Source organism: Megascapheus bottae, chromosome 25, assembly GCF_031878675.1.
Source record: "Megascapheus bottae isolate mThoBot1 chromosome 25, mThoBot2.hap1, whole genome shotgun sequence".
Lineage (NCBI taxonomy): Eukaryota > Metazoa > Chordata > Mammalia > Rodentia > Geomyidae > Megascapheus > Megascapheus bottae.
Window position 1 is genome coordinate 8,638,658 of NC_143533.1, and position 24,578 is coordinate 8,663,235.

General features: G+C 36.4%; 1 protein-coding gene across 8 annotated transcripts in view; it reads left to right on the forward strand.

Annotated features, from left to right (window-relative positions):
* Dennd4a (DENN domain containing 4A) overlaps window positions 1–24,578 on the forward strand; it is a 92,976-nt gene that overhangs the window by 33,836 nt on the left and 34,562 nt on the right. For all 8 annotated transcript variants that reach the window (XM_090358163.1, XM_090358161.1, XM_090358167.1 and 5 more), the window contains 9 exons: window positions 2,159–2,328; window positions 3,395–3,636; window positions 4,181–4,247; window positions 6,297–6,355; window positions 9,464–9,608; window positions 9,895–10,070; window positions 15,106–15,206; window positions 18,332–18,550; window positions 20,112–20,257. In XM_090358163.1, coding sequence (XP_090214289.1) covers window positions 2,159–2,328; window positions 3,395–3,636; window positions 4,181–4,247; window positions 6,297–6,355; window positions 9,464–9,608; window positions 9,895–10,070; window positions 15,106–15,206; window positions 18,332–18,550; window positions 20,112–20,257 — 1,325 coding nt within the window. The remainder of the gene's footprint in view (window positions 1–2,158; window positions 2,329–3,394; window positions 3,637–4,180; window positions 4,248–6,296; window positions 6,356–9,463; window positions 9,609–9,894; window positions 10,071–15,105; window positions 15,207–18,331; window positions 18,551–20,111; window positions 20,258–24,578) is intronic.

Consider the following 24,578-nt stretch of genomic DNA (forward strand, 5'->3'; position numbering starts at 1 on the left):
AGTAAGGTTAAAAAAGAAATAATATCTGTCCATGATCAGGACTATGCCTATGTCCTTTTATTATTAGTTTTGTCTTCATATGTTTTTGAAGAGTAATTTGAAAAAGGAAAGACTTATATTTAAATAATAATCAGTAAATGCCAAGTTAATGTAGTTTTTAAAAAAATTATTAACATTTATACAGTGAGAAACTTCATTGTTGTAAACATATTTACAATATATTCCAGTCAATCTTACCTCCTGTATCATTTTCCTGCCACCTTCCCTGTTTTCTTAGAACAATCTCAGCAGGTTCCATATTCTATTTTCATAGTTGCAAATTAACTTAGGGTTTTATTTTTTGTGTTTTTGGTGTTTTTTTCCTGAGACAAGAGTCTCACTCTAGCTCAGGCTGGCCTCAAAGTCTATTACCTTGCCTAACCCTCTGGGTACTGATATTATAAGTTTGTGCAATCAGAGTCAGATTAACCTTTTAAGTCAGTAGAAAAGATGAGAAATATATTTATTTTATTTTAATGTTTTAAAGTACTTGCATTGGATTTAGTCACTTGTAGTTATAAAACATTATAAATTAATTTATAATTTTATCATGCATAGTTGAAATGTTTAATTTCCAGAGGCCTCAAAATATCAAACATATTGATCTCATTTATAATATAGAAGACTTATGGTAGGGCAGTAGCCTTGAGTTGAAGAGCTCAGAGACAGTGCCCAGGCCCAGAGTTCAAGCCCAACAAAAAAAAAAGGAAAAGAAAAGAAAAAGACTCAAAGACTCATCCTTCTAAAAATTACATTTATAAAATTAGAGAGTTCTAGCTGGACACAGTGACAGATGTCTATAATTCTAGGAGATGGAAGGCAAGGAGATGAAGATTTTGAGACATCCTAAGGTCCATAATGAGTTTCAGATCAGCCTGGCCACAGAGTGGGACCCAATATTAGTCAGTTGCTCAATTAATCAATAAATTAAGATTTCTGGGCTTCTCTCCTTGATTGTCTAGGGCCCACCATTCATCACTTATTTCTATACTTTATTGCATCATGACTTGACAGAGTAGTAGTACACAGTTAATTATATCTTTGAGGGACCCATGAGCCACCTAGTATTTAATTAGAGAATTTTAAAACTTCCTTGAATATTAGTTTATCTTACTTTTTTCTTTTTTTGGTAGGCCACTGGGCTTGAACTCAGGGCCTGTATACTGAGCTTATTCAATCCACTTCTGGTTTTCTGGTGGCTAAATGGAGATGAATCCACAGGCTTTCTTGCCTAGGCTGGTTTTGAACTGTGAACCTCAGTTCTCAGCCTCCTGAGTAGCTAGGATTACAGGCGTGAGCCATGGGCACCCAGCTTAATTTATCTTACTTTACAGATGAGAAAATCTGAGCCATATTTGTCTGAAATCATAGAGGTATTACTTATAGAACCAACAGCTCTGATTCCCATCTTATTGTTTTATTTTTTGTGGCCTATTAATGATGCTGCCACTTGACTTTAAGGGCTTCAAGATCAGAGCAACTTCTGTTTTTAGTCCCCCAGAATGCAATACAGATCTTTGTGCCTGGACCATTTTTTAAGAGTAGTCTAGTGAACATGAAATCATAGACCGCTTGGAACTCTTCTTATACTCAGGGGTTATTTTGAATCTGAACTTAAGTTGGTATGATTGCTATTTTTATGAATATTTTTCTTGTATTTATATTAGAACTTACATGTATACTCCCTGGGATAATATATTTGAATCTACAAAGAGCCTGCTGAGGACTGGGTATCAGTATCTCATAGCTGTAATCCTAGCCATTCAGGAGGCTGAGATCTAGGATATAGTTCAAAGCCAGCCTGGGCAGGATGTATACTTCAAGGTAGTGTAACCATAGACTGAATTTTTGGCAGTACATTGTTTCTTTAGGAATTTCTTTCCTTGTTAACTGTAAATTAGCCTTTGATAAGCTTGATAACTATGCAGTTAGTAAATGCTAATAGTTATACTGTTTCGATTAAAGTCTGTATATAAACCACTCAAGATTTATTTAGTGAACACATATACACAATGTTTTTTTGGTCATCCAAACTTGTAAAATAATAAAACAATATCATTCAAATTACGCACACCTAAAGTCAAGAGATGCTGACTTACTTTTATTATTGTTTTTGTAGGTCTAATTTGTCGGTATCCTCAGGAAGATTATGAATCATTCTCACTACCAGAATCTGTTCCCTTGTTTTGTTTACCAATGGGTGCAACTATTGAATGTTGGCCATCAAATAGCAAATATCCCCTTCCTGTATTTTCTACATTTGTGTTAACTGGAGCCTCAGCTGAAAAGGTATCTATTTTTAACAAATGATATCTACAAATTTCTTGTACTTTTTTGTGTTTTACATAGTACAAGGTACAATAATATATACATTACAGTAATATACCATTTATTATAAAGTAATAAGCTTTACTACATAGTGCAAGGCACAATAATATACACACATACATACACACAAACAAACATACACATGCATACACACGCATCAGTTATACATACCTTTTCTACTTGGTTAAAGTCAGTATATCCAGAAACAATGTCTCATCCTCCAAAAATGTTTTTCTGATGAATATCATCAAATATATTTTTTTTAATGGTCAAATGATGATCCTAGTTTCTTTTTCTGTGATAACATTTGAAAGGCCAGGCACTAGTGGCTTACCTGTAATTCTAGCTACTCAGGACACTGAGGTCTGAGGATCCAGGTTCAAAGCCAGCCCAGCCCAGGCAGAATAGTATATGGGATTCTTATCTCCAGCTAACCACTAAAAAGCCAGAAGTGAAGGTATTGCTTAAATAATAAGAGCACTAGCCTTGAGTGAGGGCAATAAGGAAATTTAGAAAAATTCAATGAATTGCTCAAAAAAAAAGTAGCAAGTTAATTTAAAATTCTGTCTTCTTTTCTATTTATAATTATTCAACCATTTTATTAGACTATTAGTACAGTTGCTATCACTAATTTGAAAATGTGACTGAAACACTTTTTCTCAGTAAGAGAATATGAGAATATTACTATGTGGTTCCTTTGTTTTCTTTTTGTTAAATTGCAGTTATTTGGGTTTTTTGTTTTGTTTTAAATAGGGTCTCACTATATAGTCCTGGCTGGCTTGGACAATCCAAACTGACTTTAAACTTGAGATTCTCTTTCCTCAGGTTCTTGTCTTCTGGGATTGCAGGTATGTGCTACCAAACCAGTAATTCTTTAATACAGCAAAAAAACAAAAACAAAAAAAAATGTCATCCCCATTGTGTTCCAAGTCTCTGGCACCTTGGCTCATAGGAAGCATCCATTATATATTTAACTAATGGTATGATTTGAATTAATGATACCAAGTGTATTTTACTTGTTTTGCAGGTCTATGGTGCTGCTATTCAGTTTTATGAACCATACTCTGAGGAGAATCTCACAGAAAAACAGAGACATCTTCTGGGTTTATCTCCATTGATGGATGGGAAGTCTGATAATTCTAAAACAATTCACACTAGCAAATGCATTTGCCTTCTTTCTCATTGGCCTTTTTTTGATGCATTCAGGAAGTTTCTCACTTTTTTGTATCGTTATTCCATCTCTGGACCTCATGTCCTTCCAATAGAGAAGTAAGTTAAAAGTTTCTTGGCTCAACATGTGATTGATCTTTGCACTATGATGTATCTTTGTACATTGTTGAATATGAACAGCTATGAAAAATTGTTGGATTTAGGTAAAAGTTTCCTTGATGGCATAAATGTTTTTAGTTGTTGTTGTTTTTTGGGGGATTTGTTTGTTTTTGTTCAGTTCTAGGGCTTGGATTCTGGGCCTGGTCACTGTCCCTGAGCTCTTCAGGTCAAGGCTACTGCCCTATCTCTTTGCGCCTTAGTGCCACTTCTGGTTTTCTAGTGATTAATTGGAGATAAAAGTCTCTTGGTCTTCAGTGACATTGAACTGTGATCCTCAGATCTCAGCCTCCTGAGTAGCTAGGATTACAGGCGTGAGCCACTGCACCTGGCTTAAGTTTTTTTGTTGTTCATTTTCGTAGTGCTAGAGATTTTCAATTTAGAGTTGCACAGGACTTTTGACTCTACTCGAACTTTTGATGATATGTTAACCTTATACCATACAGTATTCACTATGGAATCAACTGGATTTTGTGTTTTCTTTAAGGCATATTTCTCACTTTATGCATAAAGTTCCTTTTCCATCTCCTCAGAGACCACGGATTTTAGTTCAGGTAAGATTTTCTTAAGTATAAGGGCCATATGAATTATTAATATCTGTCAGAATACAAGAACAACAGTATTAAGTGGGGGAAGAAATAGAATGGTATATAAAGAGAATAAGATGCTATTTCATGTTAGTCTCCTAATGTTTTGTTAATTCACTTGTGGAATATAATGTTTTCCTTTAGAGAAAGCCAGCTGCTAGTGGCCCTGCCTCTGTAGTCCTAACAACTTAAGCTGGGAGGCTGGGATCTGAGGATTATGGTTCAAAGCCAGCTAGGCAAGAAAGTCTGTGAGATTCCTCCTCCTCCTCCTCCTGTTCCTCCTCCTCCTCCTTTTTTCATCCTTCTTCTTTCCTCTTCCTCCTTCCTTCTTCCTTCTTTCTTCTTCTGTCCTGGGGCCTGGGAACTGTCCTTGATCTTTCTGTAGGCTAGTGCTCTATCACTGGAGCCACAGCACCACTTCCGACGTCTTTATGTGTATGTGGTACCGAGGAATTGAACCCAGGGCTTCATGCATAGCTAGGTAGGCAATCTACTGCTAGGCCACACTCCTGGCTCTGTGAGATTGTTAACTCCAATAAACTACTGAAAATGTTGGAAGTAGAACTGTGGCTCAAGCAAGTGGTAGAGCACCAGTCTTATGAAAAAGAAGCTCAAGGACAGCACCCAGGTCTGGAATTCAAGCCCCAGAACCAGGAGTATACACATACACGCACACACACACGAAATAGACAGGAATAGACATTCTTAATGTAGAAAAGATCATGTCTGAATAGGATATGGTGGTATATACTTGTAATCCTAACACTTGAAAGGCTTGGACAAGGCGGGACACACAAGACTGACTAGGCTACACATAGTGAAACTTTGTCCCAAGGAGGAGATGGGGTTGGAGGCATAGCTCAGTTCATAGAGCACTAGCTAGTGAGTCAGATACTGATTTTGAGTCCTGGTCTCAGACCAAAAAAAGAATAAAAAAAGGAAAGTAAGAAAAGAAAGGAAGGGGGGGGAGGAAACAACTCACTCCTCCCCCTAAAAAAATTGTACTAGGTATTTGAAAGTTTGTACTTTTGACAATCATCTAGTAAGTTAAGTGTATTAAAACGGATTCAAGGAAAAGTTAAATACATATATTTTTACAAAGAAGGAGTATGTCCACATCTTTTATATGAATAATTGTTTCCCCATCTCTTTCCTAGTTAAATTCATCTTTCCTCTTTTGATGATAGTGGGAAATGTTTGCTTATTTAATCACTTATGAAGGGATTTAAATGAAGGAAATATTTTCTTGTATTATCACTATATGTGGTTTACTTTGTTTACAGCCCTTTAATGTGGTGGCCTTAATATTAAATATCACTTGACAATAAGTATTCCGAAATTTGTGGAAATCGGCAAACATTTGGAAATGCAGTTGAAATTACTGCATTATTATATTGATACAGATAAAGTATCCAGAAAATACCTTTCTATGACTTTTGCATTACATAGGTTATTGTTGTCTTAGCTCTTAGTACTTAGTGCTAAACATAGCACATGCTATTCAAATATACACAGAACATTTGTTTTATAGCAGAAACCACCAGACTTTTCCTGTGATGGACCTTACACTGAATATTTGAGGGCTTTTCAGGCCATCCAGATGCTGTTGCAACTGCTCAGCTCTGCTGTTAGCCCACAGAGTCAACTAGATACTATGTAAGGATGTCATCATCGCTGTCTTCTGTAAGAATTGTGTACAAAAACAGGCAACCTGTGGGTTTATGCTGTGTCAGAAATTGACTGCCCCTGATTTTTGTTATTAAATGAATCATTTGATTCATTATAAATGTTTGAGTACAAATTTGCTTTAGGGTGAAGTTAAAGACAGAAGGAAAGAGATAAGATTCAGAGTAAGAAATTGTTGTAAGGAGTCATAGATGAGAACATAATTTTGAGAGAGTTAGTAATATTCTTACTCTGGTGACCTGGGAATCTATTAGTCTATATTTTTGCCAGAAACTGCTATTTTCAAGTTAATCTACTCTTTTAAATGTTTTATTTTGAATCTTCTTCCAGTTATCACCACATGATAATTTGATTCTCAGTCAGCCAGTTTCTTCACCTCTTCCATTAAGGCAAGTAAAATTTTATTTCTGTTTATTTTTCTAAATCTGACCTCAAACATTGAAGTTCTCTCTTAACAGTCTCTCTTCCTTTTGAAGAAAAAAGAAAAGGTTTTATAATAGAACTTGACATTTTGTCTATTTGTAACTTACTATTCTATAAGTTAGAATCTATGTATTATGAAAACAACTTTTTTTACCTTTAATTGTCCTCTGAAAAATGTTCAGATGCAGTTTTAAATTCAACCCAAATCTAAATATTTTAATTGCTAAATGATTGTATTTCATAATTTTAAATGTTCAGAGAAATTATGAAATGCATTTTTCTTATAGTGTTACTTTTTGAAATTTAATTAGAGGTGTAATTTCTCTGTCAGAAATAGTTACAGTGGTAATTAAGCTATTACATAGCATATCTCTAAGGGAGACCAGCTGCCATCTTTGACATTAATTTTGCAAGAATTACAGATTATTTCATCACTAGCTCTTTGCCAAGAGTGACCAATGTTTTCTTAACCTTTGTTTGAGGTGAAAATGAACTAGAAACATTGACTGTAAATGTGATTGTAAATTATCCAAAAAGCTTAATTTGGGTACTTTATTGAGATAAAATTCACATGCTACAAAATTTACCTATATTCCATATTGGTGGTTATAGTCAGAGTTTTGCAGCTATCACTGTAATAAATTTTAGACTGTTTTCATTACCTTAAAAAGTAACCCTGTGCTAACCCATTTAGTAGCTAACCTCCTTCATTTCATGACTTTATTTCACCTTCTGTCCTTAAACACACACATACAAACACCTATATATACTTCACCTAACCCTAGGCAACCAATATCCTACTTTCTTACTCTATGGATATACCTGTTCTGCATTTCATACAAATGAAAATGTACTATGCATGGCCTTTTTTATTTCTGGGCTTCTTTATTTAGCACGTTTCTAAGGTTCATCTGTGTTAAAGCATGTACTATTACTTTATCCCTTGTTGCCAACTAATGTTTCACTGTATGGCTACATCATATTTTATTTAGCTATTAATCATTTGGAAAGTTTCCACATTTTGTGTTCTGTGAATTATGTTGCTATAAACATACACAAGTTTTTTTGTGGGCATATGCTTTTGTTACTAAAGAATTTTTATTATTAGCTTTCCTTTAGCTTAAAAGAATTAACCCAGTGAAACCAGTCATTTAGCACTATAGAGGCAAAATGCTGTTTGGATTGCTAGTTCATTTGCCTAGTCATTCCAGTATTTTGTTACCATATAGATCATCTAATTGTTTTGATTATTAGTTTGTTTTGTATTTGTGTCTTATCATGTTATAACACCTGATTTCTTATTGTTATTATCATTACAATAGTAAGATAATAGTAAGAAATAGCTGTTCATAAATCCATTTTTTTTTATCAGTCCTGGGCTTCAGCTCTGCCCGCAAGCACTGTTCTTGGGCTTTCTCAAGGCTAGAGCTCTACCACTCGAACCACAGTGCCACTTCTGGCTTTTTCTATGCATGTGGTACTGATGAATCGAACCTCGGTATTCATGCATGTTAGGCAAGCAATCTACCACTAGGCCAAACTCCCGGCCCCCATAAATCCAAATTTAAATATGTGTATTTCTCTTAAAGAAAGTGGAAAAAAAGAAAGTGGGCCTGTAGGTCATAGTTTTTCTGATAATTACAATGCAAAGTATACCATGTTCAAAAACCTTCCATTAGGACCTTATTGGGAAGCAAACTGAAGTCTAGTTGCCTTCAAGAAACTTAAAGAGGGCTGGGAGTTTGGCCTAGGGGTAGAGTGCTTGCCTAGCATGCACAAAGACCTGGGTTCAATTCCTCAGTAACACATACATAGAAAAAAGCTGGAAGTGATGCTGAGGCTCAAGTAGTAGAGCTCTAGCCTTGAGAAAGTCCAAGGACAGTGCTCAGGCCCTGAGCTCAAGCCCAGGACTGGAGGGAAAAAAAAAAAGAAACTTAAAGATAAGAGTTTTGGTCTAGGTAAATGTACTGAGATGTGGTTTACAATTCTCCAGGACTTGTTCAACTCTGGTCTGGTTAGCCACTGCATACATGTGCAACTTCACTGGCAAGGGCAAGAAAAAGAGATTGCCTGTTATTTTTCACATCAGGGAATTTGATGGAAAGGGATAGGGATATCTCTAGAGTTACTTGTCACTATGTGTCCAAGCACCTGGAGAATATTGGTTAAGGAAGCATTTTCCTGAGAGATGAAAAAATGACTCATTAACTATTCCCGCTAGAAGATTATGCAATTTATAATGAAGAATGCAGTATATTACGCAATGCTTAAAAATAAATTGAAAAACAACTTCTATTAAAGAATTTATTTTCAGCCAAAGCACCTCATTTAATTGAATTATTTGTTTGGATATTCTCTATAAGGCACGTCTTTTATATGAAACTTAGCAGATAAGTGTGATGATGAATGTGTGTAATCTCAACACTCTAGAGGCTGAGGCAGGAGGATCATGAGTTCAGAGCAAGCCTGGGCTACATGTTAATGTCCTATCTGAAAAACAGCAATAAGAACAAATGGGGATGGCTGGCAGTTTGGCCTAGTGGTAGAGTGCTTGTCTAGCATGCACGAAGACCCGGGTTCTATTCCTTGTTACCACATACTTGGAAAAAGCTGGAAGTGGTGCTGTGGCTCAAGTAACAGAGTGCTAGCCCTGAGAAAAGCCCAAGGACAATGCTCAGGCCCTAAGTTCAAGCCCCACGACTAGCAAAAAAAAAAAAAGAACAAATGGAGAAAAAGGAGGCACATGACTTTTCACTTTCCATATTGAATTTAGTAGAAGAAAAAATGATTTGAACCTTCATAAACTATGTTGTTTTCAAAATGTCTGATGTTTTCTTTTCCTAAGCTCAACAATCACATTTTAAGTTAAAATAGGTAATATAAGTCAGAGTCTAATAATAAACTTGTCCTTATCCCCCTTATTTTAGATAATAAATGGTGTTTAATTTTTGTTTTTGCAGTAGAAGGGATTGAACTCCAGGTCTTGCATGTTCTATCATGAACCACATCCCCAATATAATGAAGATGTCTTGATCTTTGTTTTCTAAATTATGTATCTTTGTTTAAATTGACAGTGGTGGCAAGTTTTCAACACTACTACAGAATCTAGGCCCTGAAAATGCAGTGACACTACTAGTCTTTGCAGTAACAGAACATAAAATTCTCATCCATTCCTTACGGCCTTCTGTGCTTACTAGTGTGACAGAAGCCCTAGTGTCTGTAAGTATCATTGTTTCTTGTTGACAGTCAGTTTATACTCAAGATATTCATGTAATTTAAAGCTATTTTAATATTTAGCTAAGCTTCACAAAGTGATGGGTTTGTGTGTTGTTGAGGCAATTTCAATGTCCTCATCCTTAACTTTAGCTATAATTAATAATTTAATTTATTACATAATTATTTAAACTTTAGATCATAATGTTTAGAAGATATTATTTGTGTGCTGGAGAATTAGGCTTCAGTGTCAAAAAGGTTTTAACATTCATTTCCTCTTTGTTTCTCTGAGATGATTTTCCCTTTCCACTGGCCATGCCCGTATGTTCCTCTCTGCCCACTGGCCTTAGCGGATGTCTTGAGTGCACCGTGTCCATTCATAGTAGGGATTGATTCCAGATACTTTGATCTCTATGATCCTCCCCCAGATGTCAGCTGTGTTGACCTTGATACCAACACCATTTCTCAGTAAGTACATTTTAGTGAATACAGGTAAAGATTTACAACTTTATAGGATTAGGATATGTATGAGCTTATATATAATTCTTTGAGCTGTATTATTCCTTTCTTTTGGCGGGGGAGGTCAGTTGTGGGATTCAAACTTTGGGCCTGGGTGCTGCCCATGAGCTCTTCAGCTCAAGGCTAGCTCTTACCACTTGGAGCCGCAGCACTACTTCCAGTATTCTGGTAGTTAATTGGAGATAAGAGCCTCATGGACTTTTGTGCCCAGGCTGGCTTATCTGTGATCCTCATATCTCAGCCTCCTGAGTAGGTAGGATTACAGGCATGTGCCATGGGCACCCAGCAAATTTTTATTAATTTTTTTTGCCAGTGCTTGAGCCCTGGGCCTGAGCACTCTCCTTGGGCTTTCTTAAGGCTAGTGCTCTACCACTTGAACCAAGCACCACTTCCAGCATTTTTCTACATGTGTGGTACGGAGGAATCAAACCCAGGTCTTCGTGCATGCTAGGAAAGTACTCTACCACTAGGCCAAACTCCCGGCCCTATCAGAGAAGGTCTTATTGGAAAGAAAATATACCATGAATCCTCAGTATTTAAGCATTTCAGAAACATAATCTTAGGCTTATTTAGAAATTTTGCAGGAGGGAATTTGAGCTAGAAATAAATATGAATATATGTGAAATTACAGTTTGAATTAAAACCTTTCTTTCTTTTCTTTTCTTTTTTCTTCTTTTCTTTTCTTTCTTTCTTTCTTTTTAACAGTCCTGGGGCTTGAACTCAGGGCCTGAGCACTGTCTTTGGGCTTTCTCAAGGCTAGAACTCTACCACTTGAGCCACAGAACCACTTCTGACTTTTCTGTGTATGTAGTACCAAAGAATGGAACCCAGGTCTTTATGCATGCTAGGCAAGCACTCTACCACTAGGCAAAACTTCAGGCCCCAAAACATTATTTCTTAAGCAATACTAAAACTAAAGTCTTATTTCTAATCATGTTTAATACTATCCAAATATTAATGTATCACATCAATGAAATATTTTAGAATTTTGAAATAATATTTTATGCTACTAAGGTTTGGACTAAGGGCCTTGCTTTCACTTGACTTATTGATTGGATGGTGCTTTACCTACTTGAACCGTGCCTCTAGCCCAACTTTTCACTGGTGATTCTGTAATTGGAATATCATAGACTTTTCTACTTGGGCTTGCTTCTAACTTCCATTCTCTGGATATATCAGCTTCCTGAGTAGTAAGAATTATAGACGAGAGCCACTGGAACTTGACTTAAATTTTAAATTGTGCATTTTTCCACTTTTTCACTTCAGGAATGTAAGGATTTTTACAAGTTTCTGTCACTCTTTTTTGAATTCTATTTAAGCTGTATTTTTTTTTTTTTACTTTATTTTATTGACAGTCCTAGGCTTGAACTCTGGGCCTGGGTGCTGTCCCTGAGCTCCCTTTTGCTCAAGGCTAGCACTCTGCCACTTGAGTCAGAGCACCACTTTCACCTTTTTCTGTCATTAATTGGAGATAAGAGTCTCACAGGTTTTCCTGCCTGGGCTGGCCTCGAACCTATGATCTGCAGATCTCAGCCTACTGAGTAGCTAGGTATGCAAACATGAGCCATAGGTGCCCAGCTTTAAGCTGTAATTATTGGACCATATTTTTTATAGCTCATATATATATGTATATTTCCTTAGTATCCCATATTTTCAGTTTAGTTTATCATTTTAGTTCACGTGAACCTATTCATGGAGGAGAAAGAATAGGGTGAAGACAATTGCATCTACTGAGCATGCTTAAAATTACCATGGTTTGGTCTATCAGTAAAACCCAAACTCTAATGAAGTATACAATTTGTGGGTATGGACAGGAGGGAAGAAGTAGGAGAGACTGAGGAAGGAATGATACTGTCCAAAAAGAAATATATTCATTACCTGACTTATGTAAATGTAACCCTTCTGTACATCATCTCTATAATAATAAAAGTTTTTAATTATCTATTTCTTATAAAATTTCCAGTAATATTTTAGTCTTTTTTTTTTCAGTCCTGGGCTTGAGCTCAGGGTCTGCGCACTGTCCTTGGACTTTCTCAAGGCTAGAGCTCTACCACTTGAGCCTCAGCACCACTTTCAGCTTTTTTCTATGTATGTGGTACCAGGGAACCGAACCTGGGTCTTCGTGCATGCTAGGCAAGCACTCTACCACTAGGCCCAACTCCTGGCCCCCTATTTCATTCTTTCAGGTGTTAAAATATTTAAAGAGATTTCCTGTCAATCATTATATACTATAGGACATTTTAGTTTATAAAATTGAAGATTTAGGGGTGGAAAGTGAGTATAATCTGGGCTTATTATGATGTAAGTTAAATGATTCCTCTTCTTATACTTTCTCTTAATTTGTAAAAAGAATCTCCATACCTAGTATTTTATTTCTGTTTTGAACACTAGTGAATTAAAGAACCAAAGATAGACAAACTATTTGCACTCATGAATGTTCCTTCTTGAATTCCCCCAATCCTAAGAGGTCTAGACTAGTCAGCTAAAAGCTTTATGCTTTACTATACCCAGAATTTCTGAAACCCCAGTCTGCAGTTTGAAAGAAAAACAAATTCCAAGTATAAAATGTTTATTTTCTTACTTTTTCTATCTTAGATACTTATGATGCAGAGTATGTTCAAATTTCTGAAGAAATAGAAGGAAATTAAATCTGCTATGTATTAGGCAGAAAGCTGCATGGACAGCCTAGGATATCCTGTTTTTATGATTCCTCTGACAGATAAAAAAAAACCAAAGTTTAGATTTTTAAGCAATTCATCAGAGCACAGAGCTTATTTTGTCATAATTACAATTACAGACTGTCATTTTTGTCTCAAGTCAATACTTCTGCCATGAATGATCAGGTTACAATTTACATATAGTAATCTTATAAATAGGAGCTATCATGAATAAAACTGTTCAGGGTTATCATTGATAGCTCAATGTATCATATAAACCTCTTACTTGGACTCCTTTTACAATTACAATAGCCAGGACGAGGGAAGGAAACTATGTAAGAAAATGGTAATGATTAGATATAATCAGGTACAATCCAGGTATTTTTTTTCCAAACAGCCTCACAGGATTGTGCCTGTAATCACAGTTATATGGGATTCAGAAATTGAAAAGATTATGTATGGTTTGAGGCCACTGCAGGAAAAATGTTAGTGAAATTTTATCTAAATAAAAGAAGCTGAATATGGCAGCCCATACCCAAAATCCTAGCTATATGGAAGGTAAAAGAATGACCCTGGCTAAAAAGCCTGACCAAAAGGGCATGGCTAAAGTAAGAGAATACCTGCCTAATAAGTATGACATCTGAGTTCAAACCCTAGCATTACCTAAACTAAAATTTAACGTTTTCAGTGTGTGGATCACCAACTTACCTTTTTCTTTTTCTTTTTTCTTTTTTTTTTTTGCCAGTCTTGGGCTTGGGCTCAGGGGCTGAGCCCTGTCCTTGGACTTTCTCAAGGCTAGCACTCTACCACTTGAGCCTCAGCACCACTTCTGGCTTTTTGCTATGTTTGTGGTACCGAGGAATCAAACCCGGGTCTTCGTGCATGCTAGGCAAGCACTCTACCACTAGGCCAAACTCCCGGCCCTTCTTTTTCTTTTTTTTTGCAAGTCCTGGAGCTTGAACACAGGGTATGGATATTGTCTCTGAGCTTCTTTTGCTCAAGACTAGCACTCTTCCACTTGAGCCACCGAGCCACTTCCAGCTTTTTCTGTTTATATGGTACAGAGGAATCAAACCCAGGGCTTCATGCATGGTAGGCAGGCACACTACCACTAAGCCACATTCCTGGCTTCCTTTTGCTAATCACTGGAAATAAAGTTGATACACTCCTTTTCTCAGAAGCTCATCTAGCAAGGCTGTCCTGCATGTAGTGAAGGGTTTGGCACAGTGGAGTTCCAGTTCACAGTTTTATGAAAACTAGTAAATGAGAAGTGGATTCAATAAAAAGTTTTGTTAAGTCCAAAAGCTTTATGATGCTTTATGCTCCTTTGTTCACCTGCCCCTACATTGTTTCATTTAAAATAATTTAATACAATATTTCTTTCTTGTTTGAAAAGAAATAAAATTATCTTACTGCAAAATTAAGAAACTAAGTATAGTGAAAATGTCTTCAAATAAGCTCGATTTTTTTTTCTTTTTTTCTTTTTTTTTTGTCATGGGGCTTTAACTCTGGCCCTGGGTGCTGTCCCTGAGCTCATCAACTCAAGGATTATGGGTGAGAGCCATAGGCACCTGGCAAATTTTTATTAATTTTTTTGTTGTACTAAGGAATTAAAGCCAAGGCCTCATGCATGCTAGATAAGCACTCTACCATTTAAGCCACATTCCTATAAGCTCTATCTTCATGAAAATTTCCTATGATGCTTTTTTTCCATATGAAAGAATAGTCTTAGAATAAGATTTTTTTTTTTGAGTATCTAAATGTCTGAACCCTCGTAAGTGAGGATTAAGAGTAATGACCAGCAGGGTATCCACGGCACATGCCTGTCATCCTAGCTACCCAGGAGGCTGAGATCTGAGGACTACAGTTCACAACCAGCCCAGGCAGGAAAGTCCATGAGACTCTTATCTCCAATTAACAACCAAGAAAAAAATGGAAGTGGAGTTGTGACTCATAGTAGAGCACTGATTTTGAGTCCAAAAGCTCCGGGATAATGCCCAGGCCTGACTACAAACCTTCTGATGGGCAAAAACAGGATGAAAGAAAGAGGGGGGAGAGGGAGAGGCAGGCAAGTGTATGGATTCAGTGCCAACGTAATTCTAAATTTTTCATCTGTATTGAAGGTTCTGCTTTCATATAAATTAATATTTAAGTACTAAACATATCTACTACCCCCATATGCTTTTCCTCAATAGCTAGAATATTCTTGTTTCCTTTTTCATTTAATGAGCTTTCTTTTTTCCTGTTTTTATATATAGTAGGTATATACTTTGTCCTTCCCCCAAAATTTAAGTAATAAATACATTGTTGTTTTCATTTACTCTCAGAACTGGAGACAAGAAGAATGTAGCCTGGAAAATTCTCCCAAAGAAGCCATGTAAAAATCTGATAAATACCCTGAATAATTTGCACCAGCAATTAGCAAAATGTAAGTTGATAACTTCATTGAAGGATATAATTTAATCTGAGAAGGAGAATTTGCCTTGCTCATTTTTTAAATAATTTTTTTAATTGTCGGGGTAATGTATAGAGGGGTTACATTCATCAAGTAGTAGGTGCATTACTTCTCACACATTGATACCCCTTCTCGTGTTTTTGTCCCCATTTCCTTCCCCTTACCCCCTCCCAATCATCTTGTTTTCTTCCCTTCCCTTTCCTATTTCAAATAAACAAATAAACGTATATATATAATATACCAGGTAACAAAGTCAGATACAATAACAATATGAGATTAACCAAAGGGCAAAAAAAGAGAAGAGAAATGACAGTACATTAAGAACAACAATCACACAAGATAAAGCTCTTGTTTCCATATCCTAGAGATCCTTTCATTTAGACTTATTCTATACCATTTTTTTTTTTGCCAGTTCTGGGCCTTGAACTCAGGGCCTGGGCACTTTTCTTGGGCTTTCTCAAGGCTAGTTTTCTACCACTTGAGACACAGCACCACTTCCAGCTTTTTTCTATATATGTGGTACCGAGGAATCAAACCTGGATTTTAGTGGATGCTAGGCAAGCACTCTACCACTAGGCTAAACTCCCAGCCCCATCCTATATGATCTTATGTACCTAGGTTTTGAGCTACTGTAAACCTCTGCTAGGAGAATCCTAGATGTGTACTAATTATTACAAATGAGGGAAACCATTGAGCCTATGTTCCTTTGTGTCTGGCTTACTTAATATGATTTTTTCTAAGTCTTTCCATTTCCTTGCAAATGGGGCGATGTCATTCTTTCTGATGGCAGCATAGAATGCCATTGTGTGTAAGTACCACATCTTGTTGATCCAGTCATTTACTGAGGGGCATCTGGGTTGGTTCCATGTCTTTGCTATGGTAAATTGTGCTGCATTGAACATCGTTGTGCTAGTGGCTTTAGTAAGTCCTTGTTTCTGGACATTTGGGTAAATGCCAAGGAGTGGGATTGCTGGGTCACAGGGGAGCTGTATATTTAATCTTTTGAGGAATTGCCATACTGCTTTTCATAGTGGTTGAACAAGTTTACATTCTCACAAACAGTGCCATGCTCATTTTTTATTCCTTTATTTATGTATTTTTTGTGCTAGTACTAGGACTTGAACTTAGGGCCTGGACATTGTCCTTTAGCTTTCTTGATCAAAGCTGGTGCTCTACAACTGGAGTCATACCATACATCTACTTCTGGATTTTAGCTGGTTAACTGGAGATGTGAGTCTCATGGACTTTCCTGCTTAGACTGGCTTTGAACCATCATCATTAGATCTCAGCCTCCTGAGTAGCTAGGATTAGAGGCTGAGAGCCACTACAGCCCAGCATTTTTTTTTTTTTCTTTTTTGGGGGAGTCTTGAGCTCTGGGCCTTGCATTTGCTAGGGATATACTATACAACCTGAGCCACATTTCCAAATTTTGCTTTAGGTTGTTTTTTAGATAGGGTCCTATGTTTTTCTCCAGGGTTATCCTCCTACTTAAGCCTTTCACCAACCTGAGTTCATAGGTGGTCATCACCATACCTGACTTCTTTTTGAGATGGGGGTATTTCACTAACTTTTTGCTCAGGATGGCCTAAAACATTGTTTATTCCCTATCTCCAACTAGGATTAGCTAGGATTATAGGCCCTCTTTTTTTTTTTTTTTTTTTGCCAGTCCTTGGACCTGAACTCAGGGCCTGAGCACTGTCCTTGGGCTTTCTCAAGGCTAGCACTCTACCATTTGAGCCACAGCACCACTTCTGGCTTTTTCTATGTATGTGGTACCAAGTATCAAACCCAGGTCTTCATGCATGCTAGGCAAGTACTCTACCACTAGGCCAAATCCCGGCCAGGCCCTTCATTTTAACTAAAGTAAGTGTATGTGTGTGTCTGTGTGTACGTGTGTGTGTGCGCGCGCATGTGTAGTCCTGGGTTTTAAATCAGAATCTCATGCTTGCTAAGCAGTTTTTGTACCACTAACTGCCAACAGGGGTGGGGATGCAGGAAGCTTTTACTTAGAAGTAGGGAACAAATGGCCGGGAGTTTGGCCTAGTGGTTAAAGTGCTTGCCTAGCATGCACGAAGACCCGGGTTCGATTCCTCGGTACCGCATACATAGAAAAAAGCCGGAAGTGGTGCTGAGGCTCAAGTGGTAGAGCTCTAGCCTTGAGAAAGTCCAAGGACAGTGCTCAGGCCCTGAGCTCAAGCCCAGGACTGGCAAAAAAAAAAAAAAGAAGTAGGGAACAATTTACAAATCTGCCTGTCATCTTGGTATATTTTTCTTGGTATATAATTTTCTTTATATAATTTCAATTTATCCAGTTGTTGATGAAGGTACTATCTATCAGACTTTTCTATTGTGAAGAACTATTGGTCTTGTTGGCTGTAGCACTTAATTGTCCAGGAAGAATTGCTTTTTGTCTTCTTGTTTTATGTTTAATCCCTAAAGGCATTTGTATTTTATTTATTTATTTATTTATTTTTTGCCAGTCCTGGGCTTGAGCTCAGGGCCTGAGCCACTGTCCTTGGACTTTTCTCAAGGCTAGAGCTCTACCACTTGAGCCTCAGCACCACTTCCAGCTTTTTTCTATGTAGGTGGTACCGAGGAATCAAACCCGGGTCTTTGTGCATGCTAGGCAAGCACTCTACCACTAGGCCAAACTGCCGGCCCAAGGCACTTATATTTAAAAAAAAAAATAGAACAGAAGCCAGAGGACTAGTGTATTTAACATGATATCCTGATATCTGGTTGATAGGATAGGATATATATATATATATATATATATATATATATATATATATATATATAGAGAGAGAGAGAGAGAGAGAGAGAGAGAGAGAGAGAGGGAGGGAGGGAGCGAGCATGAGGTTTTTTTTTTTAGGATAAACAGTAATATGTTCATGTTTAGCTTGGATAAAATATATTCAACGCAATCTAAAAACCTGGTAATCTAAGCTCTAAGGTTTACACATTTCCTGTATTATGATGTTATGTAAATAAAAAATTGAGATGGGATGAGCCCTTTTAAAAACATGACAGGTTTACTTTGAACCCATTATGAGCATCAGTGTCTGCAGCAGAAAACACTTAACTCTGTTTCTTCACAGTGCAACAGAGACCAAGAGATGATGGACTCATGGACTTGGCAATGAATGACTACGATTTTAATTCTGGAAAAAAGTTGCACATGATAGATTTGGAAATTCAAGAGGCATTTTTGTTTTTTATGGCCTCTATTTTAAAAGGTTATAGATCATACTTAAGGCCAATAACACAAGCCCCCTCTGAGACAGCAACAGATGCAGCTTCTCTTTTTGCCCTGCAAGGTGAGTAGATAGGTTTTATAACTTTCAAATGACTAAGTTTAGCCTTATGAGAGTCATTTGCTGCCTTGGCTTACAGCTCATGTTTATCAAAATACATAACTGTTTTGAGGAGAATATGAATACCAACTCTGGTGATCCATTTGTATAGAACAAAGTATTTTTGTTCTTATTATCATCTTATTAGTAAATATTTGTTATATAAGGAGGTTTCATTGTGACATCTTGCATCTGTACATCATACAATGTACCTCAGCCAAACTTATCCCTTCAATCACACACCCTCATCCTCCCAAACCTACTTAGAACAGATTCATTGTATTTTGACTCTGTTCACATTCATTCAACCTCTGTAAGACCAGTTCTCAGAAAGCAGAAGACAGGAAGGAGGTAATGCTGTTCAAAAAAAAAAATGTACTCATTACCTTACTTATATAACTGTAACCCCTCTGTACATCACCTTTACAATTAAATTAAAATTTAAAAAAAGACTAACTCTCTCTCTGTAATCCTATTAGCAAGGCCAATCGGAAAACTATTTGAAACATACAAGACCTCCTAAGCATGTAATGTTCCATACTGTTGTGTCAAGTACATTGAGATACTGATACTGTCAGCTTTGAGGGCAGCCAGTCAGTGCTGGGGATGCAGAAGAAACCCCTAGGACCATTACCTGGAGGTAATGGGTTCCTTTACAAATACTGCTTTTACAAATACTACTTTTAGCTGGGCACTGGTAACTCATGCTGTAATCCTAGCTACTCAGGAGGCTGAGATCTGAGGATTGTGGTTCAAAGCCAACCTGGGGAGAAAAGTTTGTGAGATTCTTACCTCCAGTTAACCACCAAAAAGCCAGAAGTGGAGTTGTAGCTCACGTGGTAGAGCAAAATAAACTCAGAGACAATGCCAAGTACCAGCACATGTGCAAGTGTGGGTGCATGCGTGCGTGTGTGAGCACACACACACACGTTTCCAAATATACCAGTTTATATATGACTTTCAAGACAGTGAAAAGACAGTAGAGATAAATCTAGATGTGTTATCTGGGTTTATACAGTTTCTATCTTTCTTCCTTTCTTCCTTTCTTTCTTCCTTTCTTTCTTCCTTCCTTTCTTTCTTTCTTTCTTTCTTTCTCTTTTTTTCTTTCTTTTGTTATTTTGTCTGTCATGTGGTTTGAACACAGGACCTTAGTGCTGTCCCTGAGCTCTTCTGCTCAAGGCTAGTGCTCTGCTATTTTGAGTCAAGGCGCCACTTCCAGTTTCCTGGTGGTTAATTGGAGATGAGAGTCTCACAGACTTTCCTGTCTAGCTTACTTTGAATCACAATCCTTAGTTCTCAGCCTTATGATTCATTAGGATTACAGTTGTTAGTCACCAGCACCTAAATTGATTTATATTTCTTTTATTTTCCCTTAGAGAGTTTCTTCTTCAAAATAGTGGTTATTGTGGATGACTTGGTTAATCAAATATCTTCTAGTTTTTAAGCTAGAAAAAAATAAATTTTTTTCACTTTTGTGAGTTTATGAATGATATATAATCTCACATCATATATTTATATTGACTAGCTTTCTTAAGAAGTCGGGACCGATCACATCAAAAATTCTATAACATGATGACCAAAACTCAGATGTTTATTCGCTTCATTGAAGAGTGTTCTTTTGTCAGTGATAAAGATGCAAGCCTGGCGTTTTTTGATGATTGTGTTGATAAAGTAAGTAGCAATATATCTGTAGTGTTCTATTTTACTTTGTTTGACTGCCATAAATGTTATGAGTTTTTATTTCAACTTACAGCTTTTAGGAAGACCAAAATTCAGTTCTCAAAATTAATCACTAATGCTGAAATTTTTGTGGCATGCTAATAATTAGATAATTTGTCTCTTAAGAAATATCTTGCATCGGGGCCAGGAGTGTGGTCTAGTGGTAGAGTGCTTGCCTCGCATGCACGAAGCCCTATGTTCTATTCCTTGGTACCACATACACAAAAGGTGTAGTAATCCTAGGCTGAGATCTAGAGAATCATAGTTCAAAGTCAGTCCATGCAGAAGAGTCTTCTAGATTCCATCTCTAACTAACCAGCAAAATGCTAGACTGGAAATGTGATTCAAGTGGTAGCCATATACATGCAAGCTGAATAAGAGTTCAAGAACCTAATTTCAAGCTCTAGTCTCAGAAAAAAAGAAAAAGAGTCAAGGTTTAGAAAATAAAGAACTTGAGAAACTGTTACCAAATATAACATAACGTTCAGCACTGGATCATTTTGCTATAACATTATTAGAATAATCAACAAAACTTGTTGACTAATCTAAAGATCAGTCATAATATTTCCAGTCTTATTATAGTTATGGAAGAGGATGTCCTTCTGGATAGAAAGTATATATGAAAAGTATTTAGGAATGACAGATCAATGATCAGGTTAACAACTTACTCTCAAGATTACAAAAACAAGGATTGAAATATATAGCTCAATGGCACAGTCTTTGTTCACCTTGCAAGGGCCTAGGGTTTATTCCAACACTGACAAAAATAAGATTAAGAAAAAGGAAGTTTTGGGGCCAGGAGTTTGGCCTAGTGGTAGAGTGCTTGCTTAGCATGGAAGAAGACCTAGATTCGATTCATTGTTACCACATACATAGAAAAGGCTGGAAGTTGTGCTGTGGCTCAAGTGGTGTTGTGGCTAGTGGACCACTAGCCTTGAGAAAGCCCAAGGACAATGCTCAGGTCTTGAGCTTAAGCCTCAGACTGGCAAAAAAAAGAAAAGAAAGTTTTTCATGATACTCTAAACTTCTTTGTAAATTTGTGATACATGAATATAGTATCTATGATAGTACAAAAAAGGAGACAAGCAAAACTTCATCGTTGTATCGTCTCCACAATTTATCTGTACAAAGTTACTTGAAAAAGTGCATATTTTCAAATTTATGAGACTGTGGAAAGAAATCAGTAATTACAAAATAACTAAAATAGAACGTATCTCCTAATATATAACTTAATTCAGTTTCATGCTTGACACTGATTGTGTCTGATGAAAGAGAAGTGGTTCTCAGTACCTGTGGTAAAGTAGGAAAAGCATTGCACTGGGAATCCGTATTTTTGTTCCATGGCTTTAGTCATATCTTCATTCTCTGTTGTTTGTTTATCTTCATTTTTGAAAATATTATAAGAGATTATTGTAACTGCCTTATCTCATGAAATCATATAAATTAAAAGTTGGAAAATATTAGTTATTTTTCTATCATGTCTATAGATTTATTCATTTGGCTTTGTCATTTCATGACAGAAATACTCAATTTTTTAATGACTTAGGAATAGCATGAACAGGTTCATAGCTTGTTTAGGCATCTATCTTTTCATTTAATTTAGAGTTCATGAGCATGATTGATATGCTGTAACCACTTTTTAAAGACGTGTATAAATGTTATATATTAAATTAACAAGTATACTTTTAAAAAATATGGTTTGAATATTTTTGACAAATAACATCTTTTTTCATGTAACCATTTCACAAAAATATAGAATGTTTTCGTCATCTCAGAAAAGGCATTGTGTGGGGAAAAGATCTGTTTTTGTATATTTTGAATAGCCTATTTACAAGTTGTCTTTTGAAACCCTGCCTCTGTGTGTGTGTGTGTGTGTGTGTGTGTGTGTGTGTGTGCGCGCGCGCGCGCGCGCGAGAGCGTGCATGTATGTGCGTGCCTGTGTGTGTCAGTGTCAGTACTGGTGCATCAGTCCCAGAGCTTTTTTGCTCAAGTTTTGCTCAAGTGGTAACTTGAACCATAGCCCCACTTACGCCTTTTGGTGTTTAATTGGAAAATCTCTCTAATATGTCTGCCCAGAATGGCTTCAAATCACATTCCTCAGATCTCAGCCTCCTGAGTAGCTAATATTGCAGGCATGAGCCACTGGCGCCCAGCAAAATTTTGCCTTTTTGTAGATTGAGGTCCAGTATATTGAGGAAAGAATGCTCTTACTTCTTTTTTTTTTATTGTAATTAGTAAAAGGGTTACATGATATTTGCCAGATAGAAGGTGCATTAATTCACATACATTGATACCCTTTCACATGTCTTGGTACCCGTTTCCCTCCCCCCCCCCATGCTCTTACTTCTTGACATATTTTTCTATATAACATTGTACTAAGGTCCTAATGTTGAAAATTTAATCAAAATTTCAAGTATTGGTGATACTTGGAAAATATATCTTTAAAAGCTTCTTAAATCCTTTTCTGCAGAAATAATTGTGTTGGTTATTTATATATAGTGATGATGCTTCTGTCTAGCACTGTGCATTTTTGAATGCTTATCCCATATATTGGTAGACAGAATTACAAGGGATCAACTTAGTGACCAAGGTTTAACTATTGGCATGTGTTGCCAATAAATTTACTAATCCACAGAGGAGCACTGAATGAGTTATAGGAATCCAGTGAATAGTTTAAAAGAAAAACAGTATTTCCTTTTGGCCCCTTTAATGCACATTGGTCACCAGTTTGTGTTTCAGCTAGACTCACAATGTTGCATGGTTTAATGAAATATTTATTAATATTGTCAGATGTACAAGACTGGCAGTTTTTTCTGGATATCTGGGGCATCATATCCTAGGGATGATATCTTAATATATTAAAATAATTAATGCACTGCATTGCCTGAGATTTCCTGTAGGTCACTGTATTATGGGAGTCAATGCAGTTAGATGATTTCAACAATTTCCTTAAAAACATAAATTCTCCCTTCTTGAATACTTGTTTGTTAAACATGACATTTGAAAGGTGATACAAAAATCAGTGTTAATAAAATATTTCAAAAATATAAATTCTGAGAAAAAAATCCATTAAATGTGTAATATATATTAGATTATTAGTCTTAAAGATTTCAATGACTAGAAAATCAAAACTAAGAATTAGGCTCAGTGTAATAGGTCATTGGTAGAATACTTTGTCTAAGCTGGAGCAAGTCCCTGGGTTTTGTCCCCAGCACCATACACACACACAGCACCTACCTCCTTCCGAATTAGTGTTCTAAATAAAACCTAAAAGTTACTATTTGCTTTATTATAACTCAAATCTGTTTATTAGAGAAAGTGAATTATCACAAGACCTAAAATACATCTTAATAAACTTTATACACACTTGTTATTATTAGGGTATTATTAAGGGGAACTCTCTAAAAAAATAACTGCCTTTCATATTTTAATACCATGGTAAATGCACACTACAAAAAGTCAATGCTTTTAATCTGTAAATGTTTTCTGAATATCATACATGTGGATATGATGCCTTAATAAAATGACTTTGAGTCAATTTTTATTAACCTCTGAAAGTTTTGGTAAGGAAAATAAATAATATTTGATGTGCATTAACTGCCTATCCATGATGAAAGTTGAAGATAAACCAAATATATTCCTCCTTTGATCTTATCCATCATATCCAAACAACACACTTGACAGACTTTCAACATCTGACTTGAGTAATGCTGAATAATAGAAGAAAAATAATGTACACGAATGCTTTAAGTTTAATTTGTGACTAATTTAAGAACCATGTGTTCTTGTTCTTCACATGATTATATTTTAAATCCTGACAATCTGTTCCTGTAGGATGATACTTAACTAAGGGAAGTTTTGTGTAACAAATAGTCTGGTTAAAAAAAAAATTCTTGATTTTTAAAGCACCCCTTTGCAGTATTTTTTGAACGTATTAATATCTTATGGAAAAATATAAAGAAGATATGAAAATTACTTTAATTTTATCCTGTCCGTGGGTGTTGGGCTTATTTTTCTTTCAATAGAGACAGATGTCAGTGCTTTACAAAAGACAGAGCTGTCCAACATGGAGGGCTTATGCCATGGCTATTTTTTATAATGTGAGATCTTTATTTGTGCACAAGTAAGGGAAATATCTTTTACCAAGGTATTAAGTCTACACTGCAAGGTTGTACATTTTAATAGACTTTACCATATTGAAATTCAGCAGTTGTCCTGGACCCCAGGCTTCTAATTAAAATAAAATGGCTGAAGCAGATACAGTGGCTCACAC